This window comes from Sinocyclocheilus grahami, unplaced genomic scaffold, assembly GCF_001515645.1.
Source record: "Sinocyclocheilus grahami isolate Dianchi unplaced genomic scaffold, SAMN03320097.WGS_v1.1 scaffold1324.1, whole genome shotgun sequence".
In the NCBI taxonomy this organism is placed as follows: Eukaryota; Metazoa; Chordata; class Actinopteri; order Cypriniformes; family Cyprinidae; genus Sinocyclocheilus; species Sinocyclocheilus grahami.
The window spans coordinates 489,557-512,601 of record NW_015506503.1 but is presented as its reverse complement, the minus strand read 5'-3'; the positions used below and the strand labels follow the sequence as shown (position 1 = coordinate 512,601).

At 38.6% G+C, this 23,045-nt stretch overlaps 1 protein-coding gene across 1 annotated transcript; it reads right to left on the bottom strand.

Annotated features, from left to right (window-relative positions):
• Positions 1-3,728: 3,728 nt before the first annotated feature.
• Positions 3,729-22,727, bottom strand: LOC107569229 (GRAM domain-containing protein 4-like). Its single transcript, XM_016255258.1, has 3 exons — positions 22,480-22,727; positions 18,214-18,421; positions 3,729-4,036 (listed from the first exon to the last, which is right to left on the bottom strand). The coding sequence occupies exons 1-3, from the start codon at positions 22,506-22,508 to the stop codon at positions 3,872-3,874; spliced, it is 402 nt and encodes a 133-aa protein (XP_016110744.1). The 5' UTR covers positions 22,509-22,727; the 3' UTR covers positions 3,729-3,871.
• Positions 22,728-23,045: the final 318 nt, after the last annotated feature.

The following is a 23,045-nucleotide window of genomic DNA, read 5'->3' as shown; positions in this document are numbered from 1 at the left end:
TGTTCCGAAGATGAACAAAGATTTTTGGGTGAACTATCCCTTTAAATGATAATTTAGAATATGTCACAACAGTGAAATCATTACTAACTACATAATACTGCTGGCAAGTTTATGCACGTAAAGGCTACTATAGCAGGGCATTAACTGCAGTTGGGTTGTGCTGCGTTGAGTAGGTCCTGGCCTGTTTTTGAGTCCCAGCCCATCTCTGATCATCAGCATAAAGTATGATTTAAAGCATATTCCTGTCAAGAAACGCCCACTTAGAGAGGAAAAACACTGTTCGGCCAACATGTAAAGACAGCAGCTACCCAACTTGATGCTGAATTTAAAGACTGTGGGCATGCCATCAATTTCCCAAAGAAGAGCTGACCAACCTCAAACACAACCTAAAGCAAAGTTCACAAGTGCTCACTTGTAAGTTGCTGGTCTTAGGAAGCTTACATGTGCTCTTACTAAGCATGGCAACAATTCATGTAAACCTATTACGAGCACAGTGGAGATGAATGACCCTGGCCTGGAGAAATACTAACAACACAGCTAACAAGCTCCCTGTTAGCTCAGAACAAATGTTCTACTAACGCTATCAATTCCTCCGTCATTCGGTCTCTTCTTGTGTAATTAGCATTGACCAGTGGCCTGGTTTGCTGTTCTGGTTCTACTGTCACACTTCATTGCATCATGGGACAATAGCTGTGTAGGCATGACCTGTTTTAGTGTTGTCACAACACACCATCAAACTCTCAGCCAGTGTGTTAATATGTGTGGATGCCACAGGACAAGTATATCAATTATCCTAAATACTACACCTTTAAAAAGCAACGGAAGCTAAATACCACTCCAGATACAGAATTAGTAATACAGATTTGTGTACTTAAAGAAACAGTACATCCAAAAATAAAAATGTGGTCATTAGTTACTCATCGTTCCAACCTTCTTTGACTTTCTTTCTTCTGTGAAATTCAAAGAGAGAATTTGCATTGCATTGCAGGTCTTTCAGTTAATTAGAATGAATTTTTAATTATTCATTTCAAAGCATTATAAATATATCTTAAAATTAACCCATATAACTTGTACACAAAATACAAACCCAATTCCAAAAAAGTTGGGACACTACAAATTGTGAGTAAAAAAGGAATGGAATAATTTACAAATCTCATAAACTTATATTTTATTCACAATAGAATATAGATAACATATCAAATGTTGAAAGTGAGACATTTTGAAATGTCATGCCAAATATTGGCTCATTTTGGATTTCATGAGAGCTACACATTCCAAAAAAGTTGGGACAGATAGCAATAAGAGGCTGGAAAAGTTAAATGTACATATAACGAACAGCTGGAGGACCAATTTGCAACTTATTAGGTCAATTGGCAACATGATTGGGTATAAAAAGATCCTCAGTGATATAGTAGTTTCTTTTTTCTTAAGAGACTAAAAGAAGATGCTGTGCCGACTATATTGGATCTGACAGTAACGTCGCACCACAAGTGTGTTTTCATTGCGTGGTCACTATTGCTTCGTCCATCTATGAGGAATGTACGCTGTCAAACATACACAACTATTAGCCAATCACAGCAGTGGGCGTTTACCTCAGAGTCTACAATCCGCCATGCCTATTCAAACAGAGCGTTCCGATGATGGGGCTTAAAAACAAGACAAAAAATGGCTTATTACTTCTAAATTATGATGTTGAAAAATCTTGACAGCATTATAAGTGTACCTCAGAGAACAGTACAAAAAACTAAATTAAAAAAAACACAGGCAGTTCATGACCCCTTTAAAAAATTTTGGCAAAAAATATAAATTATGTTTATAGCCTTTTCTAATTTCTTTCTGGAAACCAAACCAAACAAAACATGATGTCTACTTTGGGGAGGGAGGAAAGGGAAATACGAGACAGAAAACATGGGATAAAAATAACAGTAAAGAGAATAGCTAATTTAGAGTCTGGTGTTAAGCTGGGAGATTGAGAGTAAATAATGCAGGAAAAGGAATCCTCAGCTCTGATGTGCATTCACTAGGAACTGTTACGTAACACTTATTACGTATACTTTTTTTTATCTCTTGTCTCAGACTTGTGGTTCTTATTCTATAACCTCACTGTAGTACACAGACTGTAGCTTGTAAACTCAAAATACCTAATTATTTTCCTCATACATATGTCTAATATTAAGCAAGTGTTACTTGATACTGAGAAAAGTACATTATTCAACAAAACTACATTAGTTATTAATTATATATTTGTTGGATAGTGTGTACATTTTGCATTTTGAATGCCATCTTACATATCTTACACCGGCATGAAAAGTTCACGCCATTCATGAGAGAAGTGATGTCCTATTTGTGAATGAATCATGCAGTCGGATCTCTTTAGTGAATCAGTTGATCCAGTTCACAAAACAGATACATTTTCTGAATCAGATTCAGTTTTCAGCAGTTCACTGATTATCAGTGATAATACGTTGAATTTGGTTTGTTCCAAAGACTTCAGAAGGCTTTCTATGTAGAGTCGTGTGGATGACTTTTATCATATTTTATGCTGCTTTTTTACATCTTTTTATAAAGTTTAAAAAGCTTTGGTTTCTATTTCTTCAGCAGAATAAAGTCGGATCAACATGACAAGCTTCATTTTTGGCTGAACTATTCCTTTAACGAAGACATTATTTAGTTCCGTTAGGAAGCAGTTTTTCTCATGGAAACTACAGCAAGCACATTTTGTCCCTAATGTAGGTGTTTTAAGCTTTACTATCATAGTGCTGACATTCCGTTGCATAAAAAGATAGCAAATGCTCACTCATAACAACACCCATACACAAGTATCTAAAAGATTATTCGCTCACACACATCAACACATGTGATCAGGCTAAGCAGTCTAAAATGGGTAAAAATTTCAATTAGTTTGCACCAATTGTGTTTGTTTGTGTGAACAAGCCTTAAACAATGTGGTAAAATGATCACATGAGTGTGTCTCTTTAATTAAACCAACTACATAAACACAATTCCACTGTCAAGCTACAGAGAAAAAAAATTGTAGCCATTCACAAAACTGAAGACTATAACATCTAACATAGTTTACCTACATGAGAACGCACTGAGACCTTCGAGAACAAACAAATGTGTTGAATCATTACTGAGCCCTGGATTTAAATTGAAACACAATATTTATAATAAAGAAAATTCTTCTTCAAAACTCATATATCGGCTATTTTACAGTGGCTTTAAGTATGGCTCATCCAATAAGAATGCAGAGTTAGAACTAATGTAAGAAATGTGTATGTAATGAATGTTTATATAAAATGTTTGACCTCTGAAACAGAATTTCAGGGACATTTTTATGAAGGTATTTTTCGTCCATGAAAATCTCATCAATTTAGGACAAAAGCTCTAGTGAATTAATTAAATGAAATTCTGAACAAATCTTTCGGTTAAAAAAAGACAGCCCTAGAATAAAATGTCATGAAATATATCAAGCATTATAAAACCAACCTTAAGGAATTCAGTATGGTGGCATTTTTTCCCCACAAACTGTTAAATATCAAGTGCATTTTTTTGTCATTTCCATGTTTTTTGTACTTTTAATTCATTTTTCACCCTGGCCAGAAGTATTTTTTAGAATAATGGTCATTATAGTAAAGGCTTCATAAATCATACAAATTCAAATAAACTGGAAGTATGCTATAGTGCTACTATTAAACTTCTCAGCACATTGTCATTTGGGTCAGGTATTGAAAAGGATTGTATCATACTGCTGTAAATTTTTGACATGGTATACAACGCATGCTAGACCCACTATTACTACTGCATAACCTGTAGGTATGAATGAAACACTGTACATATACATAAAGGGCATCCCAACTTTTGTTCAGCTTTATATTCCATATAGCATACACAGAATACAAGCACAGACATCCCTCCAGTACTTACGTAGGAAGTGCTTCTCCAGTAAGGCAATTTCCAAATGGCCCTTGACCTCATTGAGACGTTCCGATTCACTCCTCAGGTCTTGCATGACAGACAAAGTCCCCAAGCCAGCCTAGAAAAAAACACACAGGGTAATTGACGGATAAGAACCTAAAACAAACCACACACAAACTATAGTCTCTCCAAGCTGTGACTTACAGAATACCAGTCCTCTCTATGGTGTCTTCCTCCTGTTTTAGTTAAATATGCCTCAAACTGGAGGCCGGTCTCAATGACAAACGTAGACTGTAATATTCGGACTCACTGATAGCACGGCATGAACCTGCTCTGACTCCATCCCGCCCCGCACACACACACACACACACACACACACAGGCTGAAAGAACGCAAGATCTGCAGAAAGACGAGCCGCAGTGAGAGAGAGACAGAGAAAGTAGGTGAGTGAGAGATTAGGAGAGAGGGCGGCACTGCAGAGAGAGACAGAAAAGCAGAGCTATCTCTTTAAGAAGCCAATGCGACTGACAGTGCAGACATCAACTCTTTTCTTACACACACACACACACACACACACACGTTTGGTGTCATAGCATTAAAGCTCTGACGGTAAAATGCTTGCTTCACACAATTTGCAGCAGAATTACACCCAAGCTGAGGAGACACATATATAAACACATAAGCAACAGTAGGGGAAATAGAAAATGTGATAGCAAATTAGGGATGCACGTGGAAGAGAAAATAAGGCAATGAGAAAGACCCTGAAGAGCACAAAATAGTGAAAAAAGAAGCATTTAAGCAACAAAGTAGCTTGATCATGGGCGCTTAGTTCTGGGCTGCGTTTCCCAAAAGCATCGTATAAGTTGATCGTAGCTCAATTGGTTTCAATGGGTCTACAATGTACTTAAGCAGCCCTGGGCTACAGGTTTTTACGAGCCAATCACGTGCGCCATAAATGTCATGTGACCAATCACAGTGGAGCCACAGGAACTCTTAAAACATCATACATAATAGCATAATAATGCTAATTAAACTACGGGGCTGTTGAATGCTTGAATCTGATTGGTTGACGAACATTCTAAGGTGTGCAATTATTTTCAGGGAAACACACGGCTTAAGTAGTTCCAGGCAGGGCTCAACCGCATTACACGTCCATAACACTTCACCAAATGATTTCAGCTATTTCAAAGGTCCTTACAGCTTCCAACGGCAAAAGAACCAAAACCCACAAGTTGACTCCAGTCAGTTCACCTGAGGTGTAACGGCTGCTTCATCATCTCAAGTGTGCATATTTCCTAATAATTCAATGGACTGTAATCAATTATTCCTTACTTAATGCATCAACTAATGTTGACTAATGGGATACTTATTGAAAAGTGTTATTCATGAATCAGTATGAGTAATCAGAATACCGCCAAATTCCGAATCATATATCGATATACATGTAATCGTAGTCAACAGCTATGTTTCCATCACCCTACTTTAATGCGCATTTTGAAGTATCGCATGAGAAATGAGTGATGGAAAAGCCAAATTTCAAATAAAAATCCCTTAATTCGACAAAAAGTTTTTACGCTCGCTTGAGCTGGTTTTTGACTTGTGCGAAAAAGGATTAATGCAAATAATGGGAGATGGAAATGCATTTTGCGAATAAATTCCTCCAAGCGCATCAAAAAAGTCATGTGACTTTGTGCTATGGGACAGCAAAACCATGACTAACCAGTGGACCGATACTATTCCACAGCATCTGAAATGTTGTTATGGCCATTCGGAAATGCCCGAGCAAAGTCTGTCATCAAAGTATTTCTGTATAATTGCCTACCAGAAATGTCTTACACGACTGCGTTCCCAAACAGCAGCATCCACCTCCGAGAGCAATGACCGCATTCATTGTGTTTCGTCTGCTTGCTCTGAGGCGCAGGTAATTTATTATATATGAAAATTATTATATTCAGTATATTCTCCTACTTTTATTAGTGATTTATAGTGCCAGATTATCAGGAAGTGACGATTTTGTTCTCTTTGACACGTTGGATGGAAATGGTACTTGTTCGCAAATGTTTTATGCGATATTCCAATTTTGCGCACAAGTTAAATTCGCAACTTTGGATGGAAACCCGGCTATTGTGATGATAGTCTCTGCCTCAAATGTCACGCCCACAGACTGCTGGCTGAACATCTGATGCATATCGTACACAAAATTGGAAACACTTCAGGGGTTTAAAAGACATCATTGGATTATAATAATAATAATTCCTTATATTTATATAGCGCTTTTCTGGGCACTCAAAGTGCTTTACACAGAAGGGGAGAATCTCCTCAACCACCACCAGTGTGCAGCATCCACCTGGATGATGTGACGGCAGCCATAGTGCGCCAGAACGCCCACCACACACTAGCTTATTGGTGGATAGGAGACAGAGTGATGAAGCCAATCAGTAGATATGGGCATGGTTAGGAGGCCATGATGGCCAGAGGCCAATGGGTGAATTTGGCCGGGATGCTGGGGTTACACCCCTACTCTTTTTCGAAGGACATCTTGGGATTTTTAATGACCACAGAGGGTCAGGACCTTGGTTTAACGTCTCATCCGAAGGATGGTGCTTTTTGACAGTATAGTGTCCCCATCACTATACTGTGGCGTTAGGACCCACACAGACCACAGGGTGAGCACCCCCTGCTGGCTTCACTAACACCCCTTCCAACAGCAACCTATTTTTCCCTGGAGGTCTCCCATCCAGGTACTGACCAGGCTCAACCCTGCTTAGCTTCAGTGGGCAATCAGTCTTGGGCTGCAGGGTGATATGGCTGCTGGCAATATTATAGATTGTAGATTGGTTGAATTATACAGGATTTCCATGTCGCTTTCTTTAACGCAGAGGTCCCCAACGACCGGGTCACGACCCACTACCAGGTCCGTGGAAGAATTGCTACCGGGTCGCAAGAATGTTCTGGGGAAAATGTGTATAGATAGGCTTATATGACACTATATTATTTATTGCGCGGTAATGATTGTTCTAATTATTCTGTATTTTCGTTGTATGCGATTGATATGGAGTAGCAATTTGACGATTTCATGTTAAATTAGTAAATGAAAGATTGTTCTTAGGGGTTAAATGGAGTGCAGTTGATCCGTGATTCATACAGAACAGACCCCACTGTTCGGCATGCATCTGATTTGCAGGTTAATTTGCTAAACCACAAGAAGAAACTAAATGAAACGAAAGATAACTTCATTACTCGCATGCTGTTTTTGCACACACTCGGCGTGCACAAGCATAGTCGTGTTTTAGACAGTGCGTGAATGATTCCTCTTTCACGTCTCCCTGCATTTAAGATACATACAGTGCAGTTTGCACTGCGCTCTTCCGTTACTTGATCTTTTAATTTTGGTGCGCCAATCTGTTACTTAGTATAGGAAATTATGATCTGCACTCACGAGTTACAGTTATCGGACCGAAACGTTAGAGATTATAGATACATACACTTAAAATTATAAATAAACGTTATAGATACATACACATAAAATTATATAAAAAACCCTTCACGGCATTGTCATTCTCTGTGCTTCAATTTTTTTCTGTGTTTCTTGCTTATTCAAAAATCATCCGATCTGTGACTCAAAAACCACAATATGATCCACTGAACATACATATATATATATATATATATATAACCCCCAACCCGTGATGCCGTGACCCCCTCATGAAAGAATGACAGACATTGTGTTTACACCTGTGACGATGACAATTTATAAGGATCAACTAAATGCTGGATTTTCAAAAGTATGTGAAATATTTAAAGTTTGTGGCATAGAAAGAGTTATACACACCAGTCTGTTATTGTGGGGACATTTCCATGCCTCTAAACATAACGTGGCACAAAACGAAACGTGATTGGTTGCTTTACCTGTTAGTCATATGGCCACTTGGGCAGGCCTTAGCCATTCAGATATGCCAAGATTCCCAGACCTTCTGCTGTCAGTCTGAAGGTCTGGCTACATGAGACTAATGTGAGTATGCCAACAAAGTGGCATACTCCAGTTTTACATACAATTTAAAAAGAACGGTAAGTTCTTGATTTCCATCCCTACTAGCTACTGTAATCTGCATCTTGCACTTCTGCGACACAAAACAAAGTGTCCTGAAACAGAATATGTCAGAAGGTTTATCAGTAGAGCATGAAAGAGGCAGTTTGCAGCAGAGAGACTGTAAGACAACTGGCTCTTATAAACGAGATAATCAGAGTCAATCAAACCCCTGCTTGTGTGAAAAACTGATCTCATTACCTCCAGCCTTCAGGGACTCATCAGTGCATGAATCTAAAAGTTAAAAGTGCTGCAATGACACAGTCATTACATGGATTTACAAGTGCATGGATATACACTATCGGACAAGAGTTATGTTGGCTCCATGTGTGTCTGTGTTTGTATGTGTGCGCCAGAGCTATTTGGATCAGCATGTGAGCGATGACTCACTCCTCACTGCTGTCTAAACGTCATCTCTGTTAGCAGGCTGTTGCATTCAACAATAAAGCTGCCCGCGATGCAGGAAATTACCAATGCAAACACATGCAAACAGAGTGGCAAGACTGGTCAGCTTTTTAGTGTGTGCAGAAAGTTAGGTTACACACTTCCTAAAGCCATCGCAGAAGTATACTGATTTTTAGCTCTTCAGAATGTTTTATTTGCCAAAACACAATTATGTAGGAAGGAGCTCAAGGGCTGTGGAAACCATTTTCACATCACCCCACTCATTTTTAAAATCTGAGCCTTATGGACAAGACAAAATGTTTTAGGTGCCATACTGTAGGGGCACTTGCAACACAGCAGCAGAAAAATTAGAAAACTAGACTTGACGCTATAGGTGTCTTTACACTGTCATCTTAAGGCTGCTATGTGCTTCCTCAAAATTCAATGTAAAGGTACAATGCTGCATAAACCCATCCATCTCAGCCCCTATTATCAAAGTATACAGTTGTAACTGCTGTGTAAATGCATTTATGCCACCTCTGAGCAGCATTAAACAGTCTGAGGAAAGACACCTAAATGCCACACCAGATGTGCTTCTGTGCCACCTTTGTAGAGTAAACCTGACATATATTTAGATGGGGGGGGGGAAAGAATATAGTCAACTACATATTTAAATTCAAATTTTGGAATATTGCATACCAATTCTGAATGGAAACACCAGAATGTGTGAATACATTTTTCAAAAGCTGCATTAAAAAACTGAGCTTCATACCATTTTTTTTTAAATTCGGTATGAAAATGTGCAATAAATACAATGGAAACTTGTGAGGAAATGAGGAAAGAAAGAATAAAAATTGCAAGTAGTTTTTATGATATTCTCATTTTTCATATCAATTAAATTGGAAACAATTTTAAGCGTAGTGTAGTAGAGTAGTAGAGAGTAGTAGTATTAGTGTAGCCTAATAGATTTCTGTAATAGTTGCATATGTCGTTGCTAAGATGATATGGGTTATTTGTTGTTATTGTGTTGTTAGGGTATTCTGGCTGGTTCCTAGGTGATTTCTTACTGACCCAAGTCAAAAGAGGCCACCCTCAAACCTCTATGATATTCTGGTGCCTAGATATGGGTAGTTCCTCCTTCAGTGCAAGATTATTGCAGATTGTTTAACAAGTCCATCAGATGAAAATTGTCTAATCAATTAGAAATGGAAAAGCAAACAACACCAGTGCATGGATGCATGGAACCTTGGGAACATTTGGATATAAACTGACACTAGCATGCTAACCTGTAATCGCAATAAATGTTCTATATAACAAAGCATTCAAATGTAAATACATCCAAATAAGTTCCATTTTAATATAATGCCACATTTCAATGTGAAAGAAAACAAGAAATACTCAACATTAGCGGTTTCCATCCACCTGTAATGTGGGTTTTGTTTTTATGTTTTCATGTCTTTTATTTTGGCGTTTAGTCATGGTCCCTGTTGGTGTCATGCTTCCTTGCCTTTATGTATTCCTGCCTAGTCTATGTGGCATGTTCTGATTGGTTCTTTGGTTCACGTGTCATGTTCTTATTGGTTGTCTTAGTCATGTGTCTTGTCTCTCATTGGTTGGTTCTTGTCATGTGACCTTTATTGTTTAATATAAATAGCCCTGTTCTCATTGTCTCATGTCCAGTATTGAACTGTGTAACAGTTTTTGTTATTATTATTGTTATTATTATTATTAATATTTTATATTTATGCCTTCTCAATGTACCAAGTGATCATTTCCAATTTTTTCATTCGATAATAAATCAATACTAAATAAAAAATCGGTTTGTCTTGACTGGCAGCGCTGTGCTACCAATTTTTTCATTCGATAATAAATCAATACTAAATAATTTCTGTTGACTGGCAGCGCTGTGCTACACGAATCGGCTCACGTGTGTTCCGCGCTTCCGTCAAACGATTCCGAACAGAACCGATGCACGGGACTCGATGAAAGAGAGGAAGCGGCCAGAAGAAGCAGTGAAATGCAGCAACATCACTGACCTGTTCAGGGTTTCAAGTGCAGGTCAGTTTCATCTGTAAATACACTAGATAGTTTTGTCTTTATTAACCTAATTGAGTATTAAACTGCTAGTATCGGTTAGGCTATCAGTCCATTATTATCATCATTCAGAATACTGTGCTAAAGGACATCAATATCGATTGTAAAGTTACATTAAAATCGGCTCACGTGTGTTCCGCGCTTCCGTCAAACGATTCCGAACAGAACCGATGCACGGGACTCGATGAAAGAGAGGAAGCGGCCAGAAGAAGCAGTGAAATGCAGCAACATCACTGACCTGTTCAGGGTTTCAAGTGCAGGTCAGTTTCATCTGTAAATACACTAGATAGTTTTGTCTTTATTAACCTAATTGAGTATTAAACTGCTAGTATGGCTGTCAGTAGCACCCCATTATTATCATCATTCAGAATACTGTGCTAAAGGACATCAATATCGATTGTAAAGTTACATTAAAAAAATTTGCAGAGACGGATATTCACATGGACTTATTGTACAGGGAGAGAGGGAGCTTGAGTAGACAGCAACACAAAAATAATATGAGTAACAGCTAGGTCTGCACGATTAATCGAATGCGATTATCATGCACATTTTGATAGTAATGCCGGTTCTGTAATCAGCAGGAAAACATCATCACGTGCTTTCAGATGGAGCAGAATTTACTACACAGAGTTCACTGACAAGTTACGCAAAAAAAATCGCAGACGATTTTATTGCGCGATTATGAAATCGAAGAAATCGTTTGCGATAATGACAGCTGTTTGCATAGCTTCTCAGTGAACTACGGCTCTGTGAAGTAAATGCTGCTCCATCTGAAAGCATGTGAAAATACCACATTTATTACTCCAAACTCACTTCATAAAGTCAGTCAAGTGTTTGATTTAGTATAGTGCATGTATAATGTTACAAAACCTTTTTATTTCAGATAAATGCTGATCTTTTGATGTTTCTATTCATCAAAAAATTCTGATGTGCTCAACTGTTTTAAATATTGATAATAATAACAACAAATGTTTCTTGAACAGCAAATTAGCATATTAGAATGATTTCTGAAGGATAATGTGACACTGAAATCTGCAGTAATGATGTTGAAAATTCAGCTTTTTGATTACAGAAATAAATTATATTTTAAAATATATTCAAATCGAAAGCAGTTATATTAAATAGTAAAAATATTTCATATTACTGCTCTTGCTGTACTTTGGATCAAATAAATGCAGGATTGGTGGGGGGGAGAGACAGAGATATTGGGGAACATGACGAAAAGGGAAAGGGAACTGAAGGTGCAGTGCAAGAGAGAAACTTTTATTATTTTCCACGGCCCCAGACCAAGGATTTTATGAAAGATACGCATGACAATCGCAGCTTCTGTCGAATCGCGATCTCGATTCCATTTCGATTTATCGTGCAGCCCTAGTAACAGTCTAATAATTCAATAGTGTGTTCAACAAATAACAAAAAGTTCATTTTTCAACAAATATACTGTACTAATTTTGACGTTTAGGCACTTTAGAAATTGTGTTCTAATACACTACCAGTTAAAAGGTTTTGATCAGTAAGATTTGTAATGTTTTTTAAAGAAGTCTCTTCTGCTCACCACGCTGCATTTATTTGATCCAAAATACAGCAAAAATAGCAATATTGTGAAATATTTTTATTATTTAAAATGACTGATTTCTATTTGAATATATTTAAAAATGTTTTATTCCTGTGATTTCAAAGCTGAGTTTTCAGCGTCATTACTCCAGTCTTCAGTGTCACATGATCCTTCAGAAATCATTCTACGGCCCCAGACCAAGGATTTTAAACTTTTTATGTGATGGCCATACAAATAATAGGGTTGTCTGTGGTTTCAGAAATTGTTGTGGATGTATAGGCTATATACAGAAAAAAGGGGCCAAAATTGCACCTTTTGGGGTACAACAGCTTGTCACTGGAGCAGTACTCTAAAAAGGACATATTAATTTTTTACCCCTAATAGGTAGGCCTACAAATTAGTACCTTAAGGGTGCGAATTAATACTCTAAGGTACTAATTAGGGCTGCACGATAAATCGCATGCGATATTTAATGCGCATCTTGTCAGAAAGCCGGTTCTGTAATCAGCGGTAAATCTCCATCACCTGTGGGCTTTCACATTGAGCAGCATTAACTACAAAGAGCTGTTGTTCACTGACGAGCTGCGCAAAAAATCGCGCGAATATGAACATGGTTCATATGCTTTACTGGCTTTACTGATAAGATGCGCGTTAAATATTGCATGCGATTTATCGTGCGTTTTATTCCTGTGATTTCAAAGCTGAGTTTTCAGCGTCATTACTCCAGTCTTCAGTGTCACATGATCCTTCAGAAATCATTCTATTATGCTCATTTGCTGCTCAAAAAACATTTATTATTATCATTATTATTATTACGTTGAAAACAGATTAGATTTTTTTTCAGATTTCTTTGTTGAATAGAAAGTTCAGAAGAACAGCATTTATCTGAAATAGAAATCTTTATACTCTAAGGTACTAATTAGGGCTGCACGATAAATCGCATGCGATATTTAATGCGCATCTTGTCAGAAAGCCGGTTCTGTAATCAGCGGTAAATCTCCATCACCTGTGGGCTTTCACATTGAGCAGCATTAACTACAAAGAGCTGTTGTTCACTGACGAGCTGCGCAAAAAATCGCGCGAATATGAACATGGTTCATATGCTTTACTGGCTTTACTGATAAGATGCGCGTTAAATATTGCATGCGATTTATCGTGCAGCCCTAGTACTAATATGTTCCTATTAGGGGTAAAAAAGGTACAAAGATGTCCTTTTAAGAGTACTGCCACAGGTCAAGCTGTTGTACCCCAAAAGGTAAAATTTTGGCCCCTCTTTTTCTGTGTGGCCTGGATGAGTGTGAGATTTCCCGGCCTGAAATTGCGTCCCAGTCCGGCCCTGCTGTGTAACCGACTGTTGGTGAGTTTGTGTTTCTGTTCATGCCAAGTCAAGTCTTTCTTAGTTTGTTTGGATTTTGGATTTCACCTTGTTTAAATAAAAGTGGCACTTGGGTTTATCACAACTCTCTTTCAGTGGACTGTTTGTTACACCACCTATTTTTATGAGCATTTTGGAATATCGCATAAAAAAACAGCTGGATGGAAACACTAAGATGTGCATAAATTCTATAAATGACACAATTGAGTAGGATCAACTTTTTATCCGCTACGAAAAACTGCATTAACTATGATAGAAACACATTTACCGAATAAATTCCACCATGCGCATCAAAAAAAGACGTGTCTTTGCAAGATGGGATGGGATAACTTGACTAACCAGTGGACCGATCTCATTGCACAGCATCTGAAATGTTGTTTTGGTTGTGAAAATTATTATAGTAAGTGGCTTCTCCTAATTTTCTTTCTTTCTTTCTTTTTTTCTTACTTTACTTTCTTTCTTGTTTTCTTTAACTCGTTGGATGGAAATGGTGCTTTATTCGCAAATGTTTTATGCAATATTCCAGTTTTGCGCAAAAATTAAAATTATTAATATTATTTGAATATTTGGATGGAAACATAGCTATTTAGAAGTAGTTTTTAAACTAATGGATTAGGAACAGAATTTAGTAAGGAAGCAAAAAAAAGAAAAAAAAAAAGAAAAAAACACGACTTCAATAGCGGGGAAGTCGTGGCCTAATGGTTAGAGAGTCAGACTCATAACCCAAAGGTTGCGGGTTTGAGTCTCGTACCGGCAGGGATTGTAGGTGGGGGGAGTGAATGTACAATGCTCTCTCCACCTTCAATACCACAACTGAGGTGCACTTGAGCAAGGCACCGAACCCCCAACTGCTCCCCGCAGCAAAAAAATGGCTGCCCACTGCTCCGTGTGTGTGTGTGTGCGCGCGCGCACTTTGGATGGGATAAATGCAGAGCACTAATTCTGAGTATGGGTCACCATACTTGGCCACATGTCACGTCACTTCACTTTCAATTTAAAATTAAAATGCCCCCATATCATTTTGAACTTCATGTCAATTTACAGTTCACAGGGAGTGACTGGGTGACTCCCACAATTCCATGCCACTCCCTTAACCCAGACCTTAAATCAGTGAGTGCGCTTGGGAATTCTGGGATTTAAATTTGTGACCGTATGTGCTGGTTTGATAGGATTTCAGCTTGAGAGGATAAGAAAACGTGACTATTTCCTCATAACGTTCATGGCTGCTTACGTCTGGTGTCCGCACAGTTTTTCCAGTGACAATAGTAAATTTAAAGCTAATACTGTTGTTTTAACCAGCAAATTTTTATGTCTAGTGGCCTGATGCTGTTTTTAACATAAAATAAGATATTTTGAAGATTGCTGGTAATCAATCTAAAAAAATACTATGGAAGTCAATGGCAACCACCAACTGTTTGATTACCAGCAATCTTCAAAATATTTTATTTTATGTTCAACATAAGAAAGCAACTCATACAGGTTTGGAACGACATGAGGATGAGTAAATGATGACATGATGAGAGTCGTTCTCAGAGGCTTGACAAATACGGGCCCAGACAGTAGATTAACGTTGGTGGACTTGAAATGGTGTGAACTGACAATTTTCTGCAGTTAAAACTTGAAAGATATCTTCTAATGTTCATTCATGTTTATTTCACACTATAACTAGTAAAGAAAAAGTGATGATCGTTTCATGTGCTGCTTGAGCTACAGCGATCTGTCACGACACAAATTAAAGAGCCACAAAAAGGTATTTATTGTTTGATTATTATTTCTTTTTTTTAAAAAGACAATTTGAGACTTTGTTTCATACCTAAAGTAATCTGCTCTGTCTTATCTGTCAGTGCGTTGTCAGTTTCCTCTTTGCTCTGCGATGTATTTTTCACTACTTGAGAACATGATGTGTGGCGTGAGAGTGCCATGGCTTGTCAGACATGGCAACAGTAATGAAGGTGGGGCGGGTCTTTGTGAGGGGTCAATTGTGGGTCCCCCATCAGAGGCAGCCCAATCAAGAGTCAGAAATATAAAAAATGTTTGGTTTGGGATAGGGTAGCCTCCGACTCAATAGTGAGAAGCAGTAAAATAATTGTAATGTTGTAAAATTGAACCAATTAGTCACCACCTAGCAACACCCTAACGACCTCCCATAACACCCACAACTGTGCAGATATGAGTTTTGCTGCTCTTGGTTGAGCCAGTAGGCCTTTTTGTGTGGAGTTTGCATGGTCTCCCCATTTTGGTGTGGGTAATCTCTGGGTGCTCTGGTTTCTCCCAGTCTAAAGACTTTGCAGGATAGGTGAATTGAAAAGACTAAATGGCTGGTGTGAATGTGCGTGTTGACCAGCCGTCCATCCAGGGTGTTTCCCTGCCTATTGCCCGATTCTGGTATAGGCTCCAGCATCCCCGAGACCCTACTTATGATAAGCGGTTTGGAGATTGGAAGGATAGACGGAAGATTTTGCTATCTACAATTTGGAACAGCCAGCGATGCCTAAAACTACTACCTGGGTGGGCAGCTCACTAGGTTTTGAAACAGAGCTATGGTTGAGGGATGAGCATTGAACGCACTACCATAGAGTATGACGCCCTACAGCGTCCAAGAGATGTGCTAGACCTGTCACTCGACATCTCAGTTTACATTTCCAAAACACACGCTCATGTTGCAGAGGAAGCTGGCTCTTCTGTGAGACACTTATTCAACACCATGACTAATCTGAGGCGCCATCATTGAGGGGAAAGCCTCAAAATACACAGAACACCAAATTACAGAAATAGGACTACAAACCTCTCAGAAAACATCTCTAACATGATTACGGCAAATAATTCTTCCATAAACCATCTGTGAAATGAAAAGGTACCAGACTGAAGCTACAGTGTCTGGTGTTAACAGGATGGTAAAGTGCATTAAAGCATCATTTGGCTGCAAGGGCTGAGGCCTTCCTATATTTCTTAGGAACATCAGCACAGTTTAACTAGGGGAATGAGATAATGGCGAGACAGAACATTAAACAAGCTCTTTCTGCTTTGCTGCATTATGGAAGATAAAGAGGTAGTTGACATAAAAAGGTCAGACTCTAAAAGAGATCGAGAAAACTGATTTAAAGGAACTGCATCTACCTTCTAAGGGGTCGTTTGCACACAACACATTTTTGCATTCCACTGTGCAACTATTCCATTGTTTTTATGCCTTTATTTTACTGCCTGATCTAAAAATTATGCAGTTGGCAACATCAGCCCTCATGGTTTTCGTTCGACATTGTGGTATAGAATATAGATCAGTGTTGGCTCAGCAAAGGGCCACTTTGAGGGCCTAAAATAAGACATCAAGTCCAAAGTCACCGTTACCTTAGATGGCAGCTGTGACTGGGGGCGGGGCCGAGAGCCGTGGGAACGAAGCGAGGCCAGTGGAGTAATTGATAATGAGCGACACCTGCACCACTCACCGGTCTCGAGTCCCATGGAGGAACTCCGGAAGGATAAAAGGAGGAGCTACGACAGCGAAAGACGAGAGAGGACCAGGCCTGGATTTTATTTTGTGTTTTGTGTGCGGCAGTCGTCCGCGAGGGGCTGCCGCTTTACTTTCATTTTGTGTTTGTTTATTTTATTAAAGTCTTTAAATGTTTGCCGGTTCCCGCCTCCTTCTTCCCGACCTACAAACGGTGTTACATTGGTGCCGAAACCCGGGAGGAAGGAGGGACACGCTGTCAGAGAGCCCTCGCTGCTGAGGGGGATCGCGATGCTGAGGAGATCGGGCAGCAGGAACAAGCGAAGAGACCGCCAGTGGCTGCCCGAGGCGGTGATACTGGAGTGATGGAAGACGAGGTGGGACGGAGAGCTCGCTGCCACGCTCCTGGGTTGAGGAGGGGTGGCTGCCGTCTGAGAGGGAGCGGAGGAGTCGGCCCCGTTCGCCAGGAGGCCGGAGCCTGCTGCCATCCGCCATGATTGGGGAGGAGCAGGGAACAGGGGACTCGCTGCCGGCTGCCCTCAACAGGAGGAGCCATCGCCGTCCGCCAGGAGGCGGATGAGCAGTGGGCCGTCCACCAAAGATGTCCAGTACCATCGCATGGCACCGTGAGTGAGAGCCTCTCAGCCGGTTGCGGACTAAGCGGCAGTGTGTCCGGGAACCGGACCAATAATTTTTTTTTCTTTTCCTCTCTCCCCTCTATCGTATCTGTCTCTCCTCATCCTTCCGTCTCCTTTTCTCTCGCCTCGTCTGTCTGTCCTTACCCCCAGGTACGCCGTGGCCGCCCGTGATCGGCGATGCGAGGGGCGATGGGTGTATGTAACGAGTGGGGGCGGGGCCGAGAGCCGTGGGAACAGAGTGAGGCCGGTGGAGTAATTGATACTGAGCGACACCTGCACCACTCACCAGTCTCGAGTCCCACGGAGGAGCTCCAGAAGGATAAAAAGAGGAGCTACAACAGTGAAAGACGAGAGAGGACCAGGCCTGGATTTTATTTTGTGTTTTGTGTGCGGCAGTCGTCCACGAGGGACTGCCGCTTTACTTTCATTTTGTGTTTGTTTATTTTATTAAAGTTTTTAAACGTTCGCCGGTTCCCGCTTCCTTCTTCCCGAACAACAAACTGTGTTACAGCAGCATAATGTTGTTAGAAGCAAACCTACAATATGATACCTTAAAATGTAGCTCACTAGGTTTTGAAACCAACCCTCTTTAACACATGTATTACATAACTAACTGTAGTACACTAACATACAGATGTTCTTAAATGAGTTATTCATACTTCATGCTTACTCAATAGAAAGTTGTCAAATGTAATGCGAGTGTGTGTAATTACTTACAAGATCTCTTTGCTCGTCATTATCTCGTATTGAAGGTCGAGGTCTCAGCAGCATGTCATCACTAAATTCAGTGTCCGACCCCGTGGGGGACTCGGGTAAATCCAGGAAGTCATCTCGCTTTGGACCACGGAATCTTATTTTGTCCAGCCGCTTTAGCATGTTCAACACAGCTGCTTTAGGCTTTACCTTAACATTGTGTATGGCAGCCCTGCAGGGTCAACAAAGTACAAAAAGTATCACGTATAAAAGTAACACATTTACAGAAACCTTTAAAAATAAAAACAAACTGTTAGATTTTAAAGAGGACACAGGTGATACACTGCTGGAGAATTTTCACTTGCACATAATGAAGATGCAAAGTGGCTTTATTACAGTAAGCCAATAGTACTGACAGACTGATATATATCATCCTGTCAATTGAATTAGCCAATTTTTGGCTCATTTGAGATTACTGGCATTGGCTGATGCTCATGTCGACTCTGTCGGCTGAAAAAATTGTTGGTAAATATTGTGTATATGTCTCAGCAAAGTTGTTTTCATTAAATCATATTAAATATAAATAATTTCTAATAATAATTAAAAAATCATATACTATGAAAAATATGCTGTATCACTTTACTTAAAGCCTTTATGTATAATGCATTTTAAAGGATATAATGCATTATTCATAATGCGCATTGTAACACATTATATCTTGTCATAAATAATTATAACAGAATTTAAAATGCACAGTGTAACAATGAATTGATAAGTGTTATAATGTATTATTAATGTACAATTATTCATATTATGTACATGCACAATGCATTATGAGGTGCATTACATTAAAACTACTTTTATAATGCATTATACATTATATATATATATATATATATACATTTTTTAAAATTCACATGTATGATTTTAAGAAAAAGTAAACATTATGTCATACAAACATTTTAAAACCAATAAAAAAAAAAAGTAAAGATAAAACTAACATATTTAAAACCTTACACAACCATGACAATAACCATGTGTTTTTGTTTTTTTCAACTGCAATGTTTTATTTACTTAATACTAATAAGCTGATTTACATAATTACACACTAATGGATGACAGAAAGCCACAAAATGTATTTTGATTTCATTAATTACACGACTCTTGATTAAATGTGAACCCTTTCTCTGAAATAAGATATTACATTTTACCCTGAAGTCACCTCTCTGACACATGCTCATATCCTCAGGAATTTCACAAAAACACGTGAATGAATATTCTCAGTAGTCTCTAGGGTTGACCTTTAAAAACGAAAGGGAATTCATTAGCTCTTCTGTTCTGAAGACGAACACCAAAAAAACATGTCAAATCGCAGCAGGTTGTGAATGGATTTCAGGTGCCTTTCCTGCCTCGAGCAAGACTCACTGACCAAAGTTTTTCAAAATACTGCGGAAATCCCAGTGGAAATGTAGTGCCATGTGTGGATTTCCCACACAACTTGGGCATGTCACTACCTCTTTGAAAGTGCTTCAATAACCATCATAATATAATACAGGTATAGGTTCAACTATTGCGCAATCTGTAAGAATGAAAGGTTTTGTAACATGCTGAAGATTTTACATTCACTATAATTTGTAGTTTATGGAACCACTGCAGAATTACTCATTTTTGCAACTACGTTAAAAAAGCTATGTGCAAATCAAATGTTTACAGGCCCAGCAAATCCACCTGAATCTAGATGAACTCGACTTGAATGTTAATATAAATGAATTAATACTGTCCATGTGACGGGAGCAAGAAAGTTAAAAAGGTTTGAAACGTGAATATGAGGGTCAGTATTTTAACACTTAAACACAGTTAAAATTACAAAATAAACAGGTAAGAACAAAAAGCTTTTATGTCGAGAAAACAATGGCGCAGATTGTAGATGCAGACAACAAAACGATGGGGTCATGAGCTTCAACTGTAACCGTCTCTCTCTGAAATTACATTACAGAAGACTGACTGCCTTAAGAGCTCTCAGTGCTTATTATTATGAAATTATATTTGGCCATTATTGTGATTCTGCATGCTGTGAGAGCAGCAGAAGTTTCTAGTCAAGTACACAAGTTGGAACTAAATGTGTCCACCCACATAACCCAGCGATATCTATACTGCCCACATCTCTACACAAATATTCACCACCAAGGCCTTCTGATTTACTTCTAACTGAACCACCATTGAGAGCACTGGAGGAATGCTATGACTTACTACAGCAAACAATGACAAAGACATTCATATCTGCAAGAGAGAAATGAAATTCAGTTCATTCAAGATCAAATCTATGCTACATAATACACAAAAACACAAAATGTACTTCTTTATTTGTGCATGAGTCATACTCAGAGTTCAACACTACAGGTGCTGCCTACATAAACTCTCTCAGTACAGGAATACTGTGTTTTACTGATCAAAGAAATGGTTTGCTTGAGAAAACGGCTTAATCTGAAACCACTAAATCGGAAATAATCAGTTGTCAAATGGATAAATTAATCAATAAATCAATGCAACAACAAATCAATAAATCCACGTGTCAGTGATTCAACTGATTTTAAATATTTAGTTGATTTCCAAATGGACAACTGAATAAGTGACTAATAGGCCAATTAGTTAATAAATCCATTGATTAATTAATCACAAGATTAAATCATCAATGACACAAACACAAACTGATCAATGAAACAATGGATCAATAATTCAGTTTCCAATGTTTCAGTTGATTTCGCAATGGTTTAATTAGTGACTCAATATGGCAATGCATGAATAAATCCATGGATTAATGAACCAAATATGAAACAACAGAACAATGATTTGATTGATTGATCAATGATTCCATTATTTTAATATTTTAATTGATTTCACAATGGATAAATGAACCAGTGATTCAGTAGGCCAATGAATATGTGGATCAATTAATAAAAATATTAATTAATCAACGACTTAGCTGATCAATTCATAGATTCAATTATTTTTCAATGATTCGGTTTATTTCAGAATGAATAAATGAATCAGTGACTCAATAGGTAAATAATTAAATGAACCCATGGATCAGTTCATCAAAGATTCTTTCGTCAATGATTTAACAGATCAATGGATCAGTGATTGAATTTATTTATTGGATTCAGTAGGTCAATAAATCATTGAATCCATAGATCCAATAATCCAAAGAATAATTAATCAACTCTGCAGATCAATGGAATCAAATATCAATGAATCGATGGATCAATTATTCAACTGCTTTCAATCATTCAGCTGATTTTACAATGATACATGAATCAGTGACTCAGTAGATCAATGAATCAACAGAGCAAATGAAACAGTAAATCAATAAATCCACTGATCAGTGAGTCAATCGATCTTGCCTTGACGGAACAACGAATAGATGGCTGAGTTCAGATCAATTGATCAGTGAACGAGTCAGTGAATCAGTCACTGAATCCATGGATCAGTTAATCAAAGATTCTTTCGTCAATGATTTAACAGATCAATGGCTCAATGATTGAATTTATTTCACAATAAATGATGAATTGGTGAATCAGTAGGTCAATAAATCATTGAATCCATAGATCCAATAATCAAAAGAATAATTAATCAACTCTGCAGATCAATGGAATCAAATATCAATGAATCGATGGATCAATTATTCAACTGCTTTCAATCATTCAGCTGATTTTACAATGATACATGAATCAGTGACTCAGTAGATCAATGAATCAACAGAGCAAATGAAACAGTAAATCAATAAATCCACTGATCAGTGAGTCAATTGATCTTGCCTTCACGGAACAACGAATAGATGGCTGAGTTCAGATCAGTTGATCAGTGAACGAGTCAGTGAATATCAACAACACATGTATTCACTCTCACTCCATCACATGCATGTGTTCTGCAGGCCGTCTGCGTGTTGTGTGGATACAATGTATTCAGTCCGATGTTCTGCAGAATGATACATTTTGTTCCGAAGATTCTGAATGACAGAATAACGGTCACGTTCCAGGAACGCATTTAAATGGCACGTTAAACAAAGCGATGCCACATTCGATTAGGACTTATACATCCTTAGCTATTTAAATCTGCGGGTCTTAAGTGCGCCACTGACACTGATAGGAACAGTTTCATTTTAAAGATCGTTACTCCGAATAGAACCGCTTTCATCTATGAATCATGACAGTCCTCCTGTACACACGTACTGTAAATCGCCTGTTGCCCTCTTGGATATGATTAAAGGACACATGTTAAAGATCCGCTTACCCAGCTCGCAAATCGTAGCAAAGTTTCATGAACCCTGCTGATAGTCTGTGATGGATCCTTCAGTAACACCTGCTGGAAAACTGCTGGAAATATACACCACCAGATCCCTCTCCCCCTCTGATGTCTAAAAGAGCCGCGCGATGTCCCTAGAGCCTTGATTATGAATGAGTTAATGTCAGTCCCCCGGAGAACACGGATCTGCGTGTCTTATTGATGTCACCGAACTCACACACACAGCAGACGGGCAGATCTCCTAAACGCGTCCGCTGAGCTCTTAAAGGGGCCGCAGCACTGTTTACTAAAAAGTTTGGAGGCGACATACATTGTTTTTGTTGTTGTCGTTTTTTGTGTAGATATGGAAGCCCGTTGTCGCCACTGAATAAAAAAAATAAAAGGGTAATTGCGACATTTTATCTCACAATTCTGACTTTTTTTCCCCCTCAGAATTGCGTGGTAGTTTATACCACGCAATTCTGAGAAAAAAAAGTCAGAATTGTGAGATAAAATGTCGCAATTGCGAGTTAAAAAGTCATAATTGTGAGATATAAACTCGCAATTCTGAGAAA